Source organism: Cavia porcellus, unplaced genomic scaffold, assembly GCF_034190915.1.
Source record: "Cavia porcellus strain 051 isolate PalLab524CR breed Dunkin Hartley unplaced genomic scaffold, mCavPor4.1 scaffold_18, whole genome shotgun sequence".
NCBI classification, from domain to species: domain Eukaryota; kingdom Metazoa; phylum Chordata; class Mammalia; order Rodentia; family Caviidae; genus Cavia; species Cavia porcellus.
The window spans coordinates 69,867,006-69,881,602 of record NW_026947501.1 but is presented as its reverse complement, the minus strand read 5'-3'; the positions used below and the strand labels follow the sequence as shown (position 1 = coordinate 69,881,602).

Genomic DNA, 14,597 nt, shown 5'->3' with positions numbered 1-14,597 from the left:
GTTTGACTATTGTCTCCTTTGGAAGTCCTGTAATGTTCACAATGCCTAAGTTTTATTGGTCTTGTTCTCCACTGTTTTGTCCGGCTTTATAATATCTAATGAGATGGACAATTCCTTTTAAGGAAACAAGAGACAATGTTGATAACCATTGTTGATGACCTTGTACTCTGTTCTACATCATGTGCTATGTCTATCCTTGGTTTGGACTTACAGCTTTGTTTTGCCATATTTGACTTTATTCTCTCCCCCCCAAGAGAGTAATGAGAACTGAGGAGTAATAAAATCCAAAATGTATAAATTTTGTTATAAAAAAGAGAGGGAGGGGAAAAAAAAAAGAGCTCTAACGGATATAACAACAAGTGTGTTTAGGGATGTTAAATAGCTGACTATATTAATGTTTTTGGATCATTGAACACAGCTGTTTGCAGTCTCTCCGTTTGAATGTCTACTTTGTATTCTTTGATACTGTGATTTGAGCAACTATTTCCAAGATGATATTATGTAATCTATTAACAGGTGATTTCTTACTGTTATGTTTTCTTTTGTAGTTATGTATTATGTGTAACCTTACACTGCTTTGTTTTGTTTTGTGTTTTTCTCTTTTTCCTCTTAAATAAAAAAAAAAAAAAATGCCAATTCTCTGCAACAGTGTGGCTCAGAAACTGCAACCCAATTGTTTCTATAAATCCAGCCTCAGTAAAAGACTTTCTGTAGCTATTACTCAATAGCTGAGCTGAAGCATTAATGGTGGGGTGCCTCCCCCCGCCCCCCGTGACTTGGAGTCAGCTGACTGGGGCCCTAATCACACTGATAGGAGGCCTTCCCTTGCCCTGCAGTATAACCTAATCAAAGAACAACGTGATATCATATCCTATCACACCAGATTCAAGTTTATACCTGCGCTCCAGGAAGGGAGGGAACTGCCACCATTGCTCACCAGGGCAGGGCGGGAATCCTGGGGTCTCCTCGGATCCTGCCTCCCCACACGACATGGCCTCCTGGGGAGCTGAGCAGGGAAAATGTCTCTTTCTGTCCTTACTCTGAGCTGCTTAACACACAGGCTGCCTGCCTGGTACGCTCAGCGCCTCACACCTCTTTCTACCCAGGGATCCCAACTTGGACTTGATTGCTGCTGTTTTTATCTTCAGCGAGCTGAGGATGAAAGAGGATAGAAATAATTGTGTGGCTAACTGTGTGACCGATGGATACTTAAGAGAGATTTCCATTTTTTTGTAGGCTTTTTTCAGGCAGTTTGATTTGCAGATTCCCACCTTGGTGAATTTTCTGCTTTGTGATTGTTCAGGGGAAAGATTCAGATAACAGCAGGGCTGGGGGACAGCTGGGAATGGCGTCTTCCCAGGCTTGGCAGCCTGACCATTGCAGCTTTGGATGTGTGTGTGTGTGTGCAATGCACGTATGTGCTCCATGCCAGTGTGCTCTGTGCCTGTGGGCATCTGTATCCTTGTGTGCGCGCATCGTGTGGATGTGTGTGTGTATACCATGTCTACACAAATATGCATGTGTCTACTCGAGGGTGTATGTAGCTGAGTGTGTGTGTATGTGGATGGTTGTGCATGTGTGCATATATACACAAGTGCACTTACACATCACCTACACTTATCCATTGTACATTATGCACTGGAGACACTGAACATTTTGAATGGGATGTCCTTCAGTTGCATGAGTGTTCATGTGGTCTGTGCGTGTGCGTGTGCACATGTGGCCAGTGTGTGTATATTCTCACTCTCAGCGTGTCTGTCTCTCACAAGCTGCCTCTTCTCTCTACAGTCCGCTGCGGAGTGCAGCAGCCTCCTGCGGACCCTGCATGGCCTGGAGCAGGAGCACGTGTGGAAGTCCTTGGCTTTGCACCAGGAGGAGGACTTTGCCCAGGCTCACAGGCAGCTCGCTGTTTTCCAGAGAACCGAATTGCATGGCATCTTTTTTGCCCAAATAAAAAATGCTATTTTCAAAGGGGAGCTGAAGCCAGAGGCAGCTAAAACGCTGCTGCAAGATTATTCGAAACTGCAGGTAATTCCCTCTCCCAGGCTGCCGTGATGGTGGAGTGGTTTTGTAAGTGCCTGGAGGAATTCACTCCTCTCCTGGGGCTGGCTGCCTCTCCTTTCCTGTGGTAGCACAGAGCTCACTTCCTCTCCTCCAACCTCCTGATGTGGGGCTGCTTCTAGCACACAGGCAAATGAGGGCATGGCGGACCTGAATTGGATTCTGTTCCACTCAGGTCAGCGGTGAACCTGAGCGAGTCCCCCAACTTCTCTGAGCTTTAGTTTCCTCTGTTGGGAAGTATGCACGGAGGTGTGATGAATTTAATAGGCACATCCACGGAAAGCCAGTGTTCGGTGCAAGATGTTTTTAATGTGTGCGGTGATATAAATAAATATGCACATATATGTGTGTGCACATTGGTGTGCAGACCTTGGGCTTAGGATCCCATCTACATATGCTTGGGGCACTTCGTATCTACTTTTCCGCATGAACTTAGTGTGAATATTTTTGACCCATACTGAACAAATCCCTAGCTGGTGATGCAGGTAGTTTTTCAGAGTCGGCATTGCTTTGAAATTTCTTATGGGTCATCTGCATGTGCACACACACTGGAATCACTGGTGTGCAAGAGTGCCCTGCACCGTTTGGCTGGATGGGGCGTTCAGTGTGCTCCAGGTAATATGGTGCTCATGAGAAACAAATTCCTACTTTGCCGTGGAAATTCTGTGTTCTGACAGTGAGTTGGGCATTTGGGGGATGTAGATATCACCCCTGCCCTGGCGGGTGAGCCAGTGAGTAAGTATGGCAGCAGAGGCCCTCAGGGGATGCTGAGGACCCAGGCTGCTACTTGGCACTCATGTCTGCAGGGTTAGTGTTTTCACTTGCTCTGTGGCCCTCCTGTGCGCTCTCACGTGATTTTGGCTTTTGCTTCATAAACGACGGCTTCCCCGAAGGCCGGCTGGCTCGCTTCCCTGTGAGATTCGCTGTATTCTTTCAGGGGGCAGGTTCAGCGTGTGAGAATAACTGCTTCCAGCCAGCTGAAGCAGGGTGTGTGCAAGGTGGCAAGTTGATTATGAGGAGTGAGGACCAGCTGGACGAGGTGTGGAGTGCACTTCCTTGCACACGTGCGTGCGCAGGCCCCAGCAGAGAGGCCGCTGCACTGAGCATTCACCCGGCCAGTACGTGTCCTCCTGGGACAGTGTGACTGATGCCACATTCATGGTCCTAGCAGGGACCCAGCTTGTGGAGCTGAGACAGAGCAGTGTGTATTTGGACATGAGATCTCCTTTTTTTTTAGAACCCCAAGCTCAAGCGGGACACTGAGGATGTTGAGAACCTCATGGCTCGTGGTCCTTTGCAGCCCAAATGATTTGTGTGGTGTTTGCTGTTTTTGCTGCTTGTTGTGTCTTCCTGGAAGCAATTAATGACGAGTCTCCAGGAACCGCTGTCCTAGTATTGTGTTAAATAAAGTGACAGTGGTACCACTTCCCTGACCTCGTCAGAGTACTTGGGTCCCACTCTGAGTTCCTTGTGTGGTGGACTGGCTTGTGCATCCTTATCTGTCCCTGCTGCATCCTAACTTGCTGGTCCTGGTGCAGGAAGCCCCCAGGAAGCGTGGCTTTGGAGCCATATCTGGCCTTTCTTGGCTCAGTGGCGCTAACCCTTGAGTGTCAGTACTAGAGATGTCACGCTGTTAGGTAGAAAGGAGAATGTCCGGGCATCGTAAGGCTCTCACTGTTAACCATGGTCCTTTTGGTGCTCCATAAGGGACAGTGTTTCCATAGATGATGAAGGAAATACAGCAATCACCTATGGGGCAAGACCACCTGGGTGGCACGATAGCCTCCCATGCAGAGGCAGCTCATGATGGTGTCAAATCTCAGGCCCGGGCAGCAGCTTGTCGACTTCTAATCCCTGCACAGCCATTTATCAGCTCTGCGATGCAGACTCAGTTTCCTAATCTATGGAATGGGCATGTGCATGCTCTTGGCCTAGAAGAGGACAGAAGAGGCACAACTGCCCTTGGCCTGGTGTCAGCTCTTGGCCTGGTTTGGTTCATGGCACAGGGGGAAGGGGACTTCTTGCCACTCTGAACTGTGCTTGTCTTGTTTCCTGCAGAGATTGGAACAGGGGCCAATCCCCCCCCCACCCCAGTGTCACCTTCCTCATATGGCAGGTGGGAACTCCCCAGGCATCCTGTTTGGTGGGCAGGATTTCTTTCATGTGGATTCCGTGTTTGCTTTTCAAAGTGTTCCTCTCATTTGCATGTGATTTTCTTTGGAGCCTTTGGTGTGAGCAGGGAGGTTAAAGGTATTAATCCCGCAGCTTCCATGCCTGTGATTTTCCTTCAGCATAGAAATTTAATAGTTCAAAAGCTTACAGAGATTTTTTTTTTAAACTAGCAAACATATTTTGAATAAAAATTTTTAACAGGAGCACATGGAAGAGTTAATGGACTTCTTCCAGGCTACTAAGCGGTACCACTTAAGTAAAAGGTTTGGTCACCGGGAGTACTTGGTCCAGAACCTGCAGTCCACAGAGACCCGCGTGCAGGGCATCCTGAACACTGCGGCCACGCAGCTGACGCACCTCATCCAGAAACATGAGAGGTAAGGCCGAGGTCAGCTCCGACACAGCTCTGCTGCACGTTCCCTGCCAGGACCAGCTGGTGCCGGTTGCCCTCTGTATGTGTGGGCTGCTCTGGCTCTGTTCTTTAAAGGGATTCCCCAGCTCCAGAGTTTTACACCTAGAATCCCAGCATCCAGGAGATCAAGGCAGGAGAACCGTGGTAAGTTCAAGGCCAGCCTGGGCTGTATAGTGAGTTCAAGGACTGAACTACATAGTGAGACCTGTCTCAACAGACGAACGATCAAGCAGCCAACCACCGAAATAGTGGCAGGTGGGCGTGGTCAGTCATCAGGGTGACTGCATGCCACCATCCAGCTTGAGCAGGTCCCAGCTTGTAGCCACTTATAGTGTAATTGCACACATCGTAATAATCCTGGATTATTTTGCAGCAGTTTTCCAGTGGCATTTTCTGCCATGGTGGGGGCTGGCACTGACTATGCCCTGGGAATGCCCACTTCTCTTGGGCTGCAGAACATGCTGGCTGTAGCATTTGCCTTTGCATTAAATATAAAGCTACAGCGATTCTTGTATGGGGTTCAGTTGGTTTTCTTTTTTAAATTAAAAACAGTTGTGTGTGTGTGTGTGTGTTTACTGGTATATGTGTGTGACACATAATAATGCACTCACCTTGGGGAGGGCACATACACACACTGCATCTTAATTATTGTTCTTTGTTTCTTTCTCTTTTTTTGTCCTGGGAATCGAACTCAGGACCTTGCGCTTGCCAGGCAGGCTTGTGCCACTAAGCCATATCCCCGCCCAGTCATTTTTATTTCTCCTTCCCATCTCAGCCCCCTTTTGCTGCCCCTCCTCAGATTTCCTTCCTCTCACCACAGATTCTGTTTCCCTGTTTCCCATCATCGCTTTTATTTTGATTTTTAAATTTCTTACATTTTGCATTTCTTGTAAAACAGAAATCGTGAAATACTTACCCTTTGCTGTCCGGTCTGTTTCACTTAGCACTGCGGTCTCAGGATGCATCTTCTTCCTGTGAATGATTCAGATTCATCCTCCTTCATAATGGTAGACTCAACTCTGTCTTTATCCATCCATCCGGGGACGGGTGTCTAGGCTGCTTCCAAGACTCAGCTATGATGAATTGTGCTTCTGGGAGCCTGGATACACATGTGTTACTGTGATTTGATGACTTTAACTCTTTCAGGATCTTACCCAGCAGAGGTATAGCTGGGTCCAGTGGCATTTCTATTTTTATTTCATGAGGAATCTTCTCTATACTGAGTTCCACAGAGGTTCTACTAGTTCACATTTCCACCAACAATGCAGAAGGTTCCCGCTCCTCGTGGGGGTGTCAGCCATCCGGTGGCAGTGAGAAGGCAGTGCAGTCTCCCCCCTCGCCGAAGGGCTTCTGCTCAGCTGTCCGTGAGATAGCTCACTTGTAAGCAGTAGATTACAAGAAACCATCAAATGAACTGGGCCCTGACTCTAAAGATGGCTTTCTTAGGATTGTCTGTGGTTTCGTGAAGTGATTCTACAACTCAGGCAATTTTATTAAGATGCTGCCGCTTCCTGCACTGCTGAATGAGGATTCTTTAAGGTGAAAATCCCATCAACACTCCCCACCTCGAGATGCTAATGAATTCATCACTGCAGTTTATGTGACATTGCTGATTAATTCACAAGTTAAAGGAACAGTTCCTAGCCTTGAAACTAAGAAGCCCACAGCTGCTTGCGCATGGTGAGCCGTGGCCAGAAAGCTGTATAGTCACTTAGTTTTATATTCTATTTCAAAGGGCTGGCACCAGCTCGTATTTCTAACACATGTACCCATTCTTTCCCTGTTCACTGCTTCAGGAGGCCTCTGTGGGGAGTCTGCCCTGTGCCAATCTCGGGACCCAGCCCAGGGGTGCAGACGGACCGAGGGCAGCTGTGGTGATGAGCGCAGAGTGCATCAGTCAGAGCTCTCAGAGAGTCAGAGCCTCCTGGGCAGCCTGAGGAGATGTAGTGTAGGCACTGGCTCCCGTCACTGGGCAGGCCGGAAGTCTCACCATTTTCTTTCTCACAGCTGGAAATCCAGAGAAGCTGAGTCCAGGTCCAAGGCTTGAGAACTCAGGTAGCTGATGATATGAATCCCAGCCTGAGGGCAGGAGAAGATACAGAACCCCTCACTGTGTGGCGAAAAGAAAGGGCCAGTGCCTCCTTCCTCTCTACCATCCTCTTCTTCTCAGGAGCACCCCTCCCCGCCCCGCCCCGTGGTAACAGCCCTAACCTTATCGTCTTGGGTTTTGGCCTCACTACTTAATACCTTCACCATGGCAGCTGAATGGCAGCATGGGCCTTGGAGGGGCAGGCAGACCATAGCATGTGTCCCATGCTTCACATCAACTGAAAACATTGCCACAGGCATCCTGGCAATCATGGGGCTCTGGTCTGTGTCATGGGGTGTCGTACAGGACAGTCCTGCATTTACCTCCTTGGCTGGCTTTGTGCCACTCCTGACACCGGCATCGCTGGGCCATCACTTCTCTTGGAGAATCTCTCCGTACCTCACTGGATCCCTCAGATGTCTCCTCCTCCCGGAAGCCTTGGCCTAGGGGTCACCCTGTCCTGCCTGCTCCACCATCTCTTAGGACACTGCCCTTACTCTGCCAGTGTCTTCCTTGATCAGCCCATGCTCCTCCCCTTTCTGGAGGATGCGGGGTTTTCTGCTTCAGTCCGGACAGGCATGGAGATAGATGTTCAGCCACAACTTCAGTCAAGCCAGAGGGGCTTTGGAGCCCATGTTCGTTAACTTCTAGTCTTTCCCATCTAGAGCGGGGTACTTGGATGAAGATCAAATGGAGATGCTACTGGAGCGTGTTCAGATGGAAGTCTTTTCTGTAAAACAGAAGTTGGACAATGACTTAAAGCAGGAAAAGAAAAAACTGCACCAAAAATTAGTCATGAAGAGAAGACGGGAGTTACTCCAAAAGGTTTGTGTACATAAGTCATTGCGCTGTTTCTTCTTTGCATTACCCTTTCCCAGCACCTAGTGAGGGCGGGTTCCATGCCAGGCCTGGCCATCAGCACACTAGGATTACGAGGCAGCTTGACAGACCTCATGGTTCCCCATCTGCAGTTGATTGGTAGTGACTTTTTGGAATGCTGCATCTGAAAGCATTGTGCAGGCTTGCAGCAGATTGGTAATGTCTGCCTGAGCAGGGGAATTGGAGTCAGAGAGGAGGATGAGAGCAGGTACTGACAGCTATTGAGTGGTTAGTAGCGTGCACTAGGTACCTTATACAAGATACTTGTTTTACTCTTTACATCACCCAGTGAGGGACAAAACATAATGAAGACACTTGAGTTCCAGAACTGTGAACCCCTGAGGAGGGTGGAGTGTGCCCAGGGGTGGGGCTGGGACAGGAGAGGAGCTCTGGGAGGTGCCCTCGTGGCAGTGAGGAGGCTCAGCATGCCAGGCTGAGGGCTCACCCTTCACTGGAGGATGGCAGGGAACGGAGATGGCTTTGGGGAGCAAAATCAGTGTCAGACTTGTGAAGCTGACTCGGGAAGCTGGTGCGAGCAGCGGTTGAGTGGAGCTGGAGGAGCCTGGAGAGATAGAGCATGATGGACTCCAGCACGTGGCCAGGGTCAGAGGCTGCGTGGGTCATACGGGCATTATGTGGGTAGCTGGCTGAAACCTTCCAACCTCCATGGATGGACCAGATTTCTGGCATCAATCATGAAGAGGAACTACTTTTTATTACCATGCTTGAGTCCATTGGGAAGCGTGGTTCTGACCCTGATCGTGGAGGAGTTTCCCATGCTGAGTGCCACCTCTTCCCTCTCTCAGAGCCTGGCTGAGGACCCAGAAAGGGGGGACCAGGTCCACAGACCCTTCATGGCCTGGCCCAGGAGGGATGGACCCCAGCTCTTATGAGATATGCTGGCAACCTCCAGCGAATACTATTTCTTGCAGTTCCTTTTGAAAAATACTGTAAGTGGCCCAGAATGAGCACTTAGCTTTATGAACTCAGAACTTTATGTTGTGCCCCTAATTCCGAGGACACTGTCTGACACTTGCAGTCAATACATATTTGTCCTAATAAATATTTTGGCAATGAGTGAATGTACACTTCGGCGAGCAGGACCCATGAATAAAATGAAGACCATCTTGTGTTCTTGGGGAATAGATCCAAGTCTGTGGGCCACTGTTATAAATGACACTGTGATGCACATCTTTTATGCACGTCAGATTTCCCCTCCATGGAGCCTTTTTTGCACCTTCTCTTTCTCCCGCCCTTCTTTAGCTTGGCTAAGATCCGAGTAATAGCGCAGTTTGCAGTGCCCGAGCCTGGCACGCCATAGTAGTCACGGCAGACACAGTGGCTGCGAGCTCCGCACTGGGCACTTGCTAAGCACTGTGCATTCAGCAAGCAACATGTGGAATCCTCACAACTGCTCTGTGGTGCTGGTCCTGCCACTAGCTTTACAGGTTGGGAGGCCGAGGCACGGACACTCAGGTGTGAATGGAGGAGCCAGGCCTAGAAGACAGGTGACCACCCCTGGGGCTTCTCCTGTCCTGTCAGTGCACACTCTTTGCACATCAGATGTGAAATTTTTACCATCGTGAGTTCGAGTCATTTTTCAAATTTAATTTTTTATTTTTGGTAATACTGGGGCTCAATCGCAGGGCTTTTGCACTGAGCTGTGTTCTCAGCCTTTTAATTATGTTTAATTTCTGAGACAGGGTCTAAGTTGCTGAGTTGCTCAGAGCAGGCCAGGCTTGAACTTAGGATCCTCCTGCCTCACTGTGGTTTACTTAAGAATGATTTTTCTAGTAGGAGCTTGTTGGGGGAAAGCCTGTAAGACCTCCCAAGTTCTCCCCTCCCCCGAGTAACTGTCCTTACCTGGACTCCTGCAGCACCGGGAGCAGCGAAAGGAGCAGCTGTCCATGGCTGAGGCATCCCGAGCTGCTGGGGATGCTGGCCAGTACCTGCAGCAGTGGAGGAGCATGGTGGCCGAGCACAGTGCCTCCCTGGAGGAGCTGCAGGAGACCCTAGACCAGGCGGCCCTTGATGATGTCCGGGCCCTGACCCTGCTGCTGTCTGAGAAAGCCACCGAGGAGCTGCGTCGCCTGCAGAGCTCAGCAATGACCCAGGAGCTGCTCAAGCGCAGCGTTCCCTGGCTCTTCCTGCAGCAGATCCTGGAGGAGCAGGCCCGGGAGCTGGCGGCACGGACTGAGCAGCTAGAGGCTGAGGAGCGGGCGCGGGGCCAGGAGGGTGTGGAGGGCGTGAGGCGGAGGCTGCGGGACGATGCCTTGGAGGCTGCCACTCAGGAGCAGGCAGAGCTGAGGCGCTGGGAGCAACTGGTCTTCAGGTGAGTGGCCCTGCTGTGCCCCTGGGGGGACAGGGATGGCCGAGTCCGTGACCCTGACTGTGCAAAGTGGAAGAGTGGACAGCAGGGCTGGGGACAGGGCTGCACAGTGACAGGCAGTGTATTGTCCGGTCTGAATGACTCGGTGGCTGGGGGGCACTGGAACCCACTATTCAGGGAGAAGCAAGAACTGCACCTGGTCCCTGCCATAGAAGGTGTCACTTGGGGACAACCTTGCAGGGGGAGGGGAGGGGCCTCCAAGGAGGCCATCCGGGCCTTCCTGTCCCACCCAATGTCCAGGAAGCAGGTGACCTTGGGCCACCACCTCAGTTCCCACACCACACCACGTCCTCTTTTCACCTGGCTCTGTCACTCACCATGTCACTGTTCGGGCATTTATTTTCATCACTAACGTATTAATACAAGAGCCTTGCAATGACTTCCACTCCTGAGCAGCATGTTGTAGACCACGTGTCTTAGTCATGTTCTCATCGCTGAGGTCCATGATTTAAAGGGGGGGTTATTTATTTATTTGGGGGGTACTAGGAGTCCAACTCTGGACCTTGCACCTGCTAGGCAGGTGCTTATGTAGCTGAGCTATATCCTTAGCCCAGGGTGGGGGTTATTTTGACTGGAAGTTTCAGTCGTGGTCAGCCAGCTGTGAGGCAGGAGGACATGGTGGAGGCCAGGAGGAGGAGAGCCACTCGCCTCACCATGTCCAGGAAGCAGAGAGGGGAGGGATGGGGTAGGAAGGGATCTAGAACCTGTGGTTCACAGCTGCGGTGACCCGCTGCCTCCCACCTCCTAATAGCATGTCAGCCCTGAGCCCCATCACCTTCCAAAGGTCCCCCGCTGTGATCGCATGAGGCTTTCAGGGGACACCAGGGTGTAAACCACCCCACCACAGCAGCCGACCCTGCCATGCAGTAACCGGCAACCAAAGATCAAAGCCTGGGAACCTGTGTTTGACGTGGGGGAGCCCGGGATGCAGAGAATGCAGGCTGAACTCAGATTCTGGGGGGCCCCTGTCTGAGAGCAGTCCACTTCCCAGACTGAAGTTTGGCTTGGCCCAGGAAGGGGCCTTAGTGTGTCATGCAGACCAGAGAAGCGTTGGGAGCTTGTCTGGGGCCAGCTCTTCAGAGCGGAAAGTGCAGGAGCCCCGGATGTGGACTGAGAGGGGGCAGTGTAGACAAACGGCAAGGATTTAAATGCCAAGTTGCTGCCTCTCTCTGAGCCCCTTCTTTCTAGCCTGTAAAATAAAGGTGAGGCTGAGTCCTTTGGGTGCTTTTAGCAGGGCGTGGAATTACCAGGTGAAATGGGCAAGACGGTGTTTCCGTAGGAGCCTGCAATCTGCGAGGGCACCCTGGTTAGGTGCTGGGTGGCAGGGTATCTTCCTTCGAGGCCCGGGACCATGATGGTGCTCCCCTCCATGATGTGGTACCTTCCTTCCGGCATGTTCTTTTCCCAGGCCCGCACCTCCCTAGGCCAGGAGAACAGGTCCCCCATGTCCTACAGGCTAATGTCGCCCCCATCTGCGTTAAGTGACCGCTAGCCCTGGCCTCATTTGTTTCCCAGCCTGGGTTGGTGTCTGCTTTCTCAACAAGGGAAACATGGTGCTGCCTCTCCCCAGCCCGTGAGACCCCCGTGCCCCCGGCCTGTGCTCCACGGTTGCTGTTCAGTTCACTGTGCAACCCGAGATCTTTACAGCTCTGACTGGCTTTGCACTCTGTCGGTCTGAATGCAATCTGACATTCCCATTGCTGGTGATCATTTTCTCAGCCTCCTTTGGATTTGCTCTGCAGGCAGCATTGCTAAAGCCACCACTGAGTTAGCCATTCCGTGAGAGAACAGAAATCTCGTTTGGCTCTTAGGAGCCCTGTTCAGTTTTTCTCAGTGCTAAAGAGGATCAGCCCGCAGCACCTACAGCGTCAGCTACTTCCCTGCTCTGCTTAGGACCCCAAAGGGTCGCAGCCTTTATTTCTGAGGCGTTGGGTAAAAGTGGCTCTGCACCAGAGTTTGCAGTGCACTTCTGTAGGTTTCCAGTGGTAATCGAGGGGTCTGTAGACTTCTGGTCAATGAGCATAGACGTTATTAGGGAGCAGTAGGTATGCGAGGAAGAGTGCGTCTCGGGACTGCTTTCCTGCGCTCCTGCCCTGCTTTTAAATGCCGTCGGGGCAGAGACCCTGCCCTGTGCATCCCCGTATTCTCTTAGTGCTGCAGGGCAGTGGGCTGGACAAGCCCAAGGCCCAGTCTGCGGGAACAGTGGTGGTGAACCTATGGTGTGAGTGCTGTGGTGGGCTGTTGGTGTCATTGAGAGCTCTAAAAGCGCCCCCTCCCTGTGCTAGAAGTGGGGCAAGGAGAGTGGCTTAAACGTACTTCAGAGCTGCTGTTGCTTTAGAATCCGTGTAACCATCCGTGAGGCTGGAGAAGCTGTAAACATCGGGGTCTCTTGGAGGGAGGACCCCTGGACAGGGGTCCAGTGATGTGGCCTTGGGGCCTGCAGACTCTTGTTTAAGTGAACGCCTGCATCACCCCTGAAAGTCCCCATGCTTTTCTAGCTGAGCCACAGCCCCAAGTCCTCAGGTGGAATTTGGGCTGGGCGAGCCTTGCCCTCGCTTCCTGTGGCCATTGTTCTATGAATGTTCCTGAAGCTGAAGCATCCACAGAGCATCCTTTCTGCAACCTTGGTGACAGAATAACCAGGTGCATCCGTGTTTATCTCCAGAGAATATTTGTTGAGTGAATGCATGAACACACACTTCTCCAAAGGGAGGGGCAGAGAACATGACTCTGGAGCCGAGGAAGAAACCCCATTCCAGAATCCATTCCCACCCCACCTCACTGGCCAGAAGTGGGCACTGAGGCAGGGCACACGAGCGCATGGCTGTTCTGCCCCTTGGAGTAGAGAGTGGGCTATGCCAGGGAGGCAGAGCAAAGAGTGTAAGCCGAGGGCTGGGTCAGGGGAGGGGTCCGCAGTGATGCAGGTTAGTGCCACGGACCTGAGTGCTGCTGTAACCGAGCTCCACACCCTGGGTGATGGGAATTTCAGAAATGTATTCCTGCATGGTGCTGGTGGCTGGAACCCTGGGGTGCAGGTCACATGACCTCCGAAAGTTCCAGGGGAGAAGAGTCTGCCCATGCCTTTCTCTTGGCCTCTGTGGTATGGGCAGTGGTTGGCAGTCCTCGGCTGGTGGACACATCCTTCTGATCTCGGCCTTGGTAGACACATGGCCTTCGTGCTAGGTGTTTGTCTCTGCTCGTGTTGGAAGGATACCCTGCATATAGGGCGCGGAGCCTACTCTACCCTAGGGTGACCTTGTCTGAACATCTTCCAGCTGCAAAGACCTGCTACCGAGTAAGGGCACATTCACGGGGAGCAGGGGCAGGACTTGGGGGACACCGTGCACTTCATCGCAGTGCATCATCCACGGACTCCCCTGAAGCAAAAGCCCCACTTTGCCCAACCTGAGCTGAGGCAAGTGCTGCTCCTGTTCTGTCAGTAAAGTGAGGCTAGGTCATCTCAAGGTCATCAACACTGAGACACAACTGTCTCTCAGAGACCTCCTGGGCTCATGTCACGAAGCTCTGCATCAGCATGGTATGCAGTAGGCACTCACGACTTCCTTGTGGACTGAATCACAGATGGGAATGGATGCTTTCTGTCTGTCCTCCTCAGGAGGCTCTGTAACGCCACCTTCTCACTGTCTGAGGAGGAGCTGCTGGCATCGAGGCAAGAAGTCCACAGCTGCTTCGCCCAGATGGACAGGAGCTTGGCTCTCCCCAAGGTGCGGGCCCGAGTCCTGCTGCACCGGTTCCAGACTGCCTGGCGGGAAGCAGAGCTCCTGAAACTGGACCAGGTGCTGGCTGCCCCCGAGCTACAGGTAGGAGAGGTGCCTCACGGTGCCCCCAGCTCAGGACCCCAAAGGGTCCCGTGTCCTCACGTACCCCGAGTGTGCTCCTCTCTCTCCCCTATTCCCTCCTCTGCAGCCGTGGGGGGCCTGGTGCTCCCTGCGGCTCCCTTGGCCTGGCCAGAAGGTCCAGAGCTAACACTTCTGGTGTCACAGCCAGATGCCCTGACCTGGGCTGGCCATGTCAACCAGCTGCACTCAGGTCATAGCCTGAGACGCCTATGCCTGAAATGTCACCTTTGCTTCTCCACCCACCCTTAGCCACAGCCAGTGACTGCTGGGGTCAGAGCCCTCTAAGTGGCACAGACGAGGGTACTCCCCTCAGCCCAAGGTGCCTTTCGCTCTGGGTCTCACAGGATGACAGCTGCACCTTAGCCCCTGTGATGTGCTCCAGGACCCCACAGGCCAGTCTGGCCTGGATTTGACTCAAGTCCCAGCCCTGCTTGGCTCTGTCCCTTCCTGGCTTGGCACCTTGTTCTCCAACGAAGCTTCTCTTAGGAAGCCATGTACAGCTCCAGGCTGAGGCTCTGCTTTGGGAGCCCCCCCGGGACAGTGCCTTTGCACTTGTGTTCCCTCTGTCAACAATGTGATCTGTCATCTTTCCATGCCTCCACTCAGTTCACCACCACAGAGAAGCCCTTCCTGAGCGTCCACCTAAAATAACCCTCCTCTGAGCCACTGTGTCCACATCCCTCTAAGACTGAGGCAGAGTTTCGTAGGCCCACAGGCCCGTGGGCTGTGTGATCC

General features: G+C 52.1%; 1 protein-coding gene across 5 annotated transcripts in view; it reads left to right on the top strand.

Moving 5' to 3' along the window:
* Evc2 (EvC ciliary complex subunit 2) overlaps positions 1-14,597 on the top strand; it is a 107,801-nt gene that overhangs the window by 59,034 nt on the left and 34,170 nt on the right. For all 5 annotated transcript variants that reach the window (XR_010040873.1, XM_063230173.1, XM_063230172.1 and 2 more), the window contains 5 exons: positions 1,789-2,028; positions 4,435-4,610; positions 7,400-7,559; positions 9,491-9,945; positions 13,619-13,823. Coding sequence is in view for 4 of the 5 variants with exons in the window: in XM_063230173.1 (XP_063086243.1) it covers positions 1,789-2,028; positions 4,435-4,610; positions 7,400-7,559; positions 9,491-9,945; positions 13,619-13,823 (1,236 nt within the window). In the remaining variant the exon portion in view is untranslated. The remainder of the gene's footprint in view (positions 1-1,788; positions 2,029-4,434; positions 4,611-7,399; positions 7,560-9,490; positions 9,946-13,618; positions 13,824-14,597) is intronic.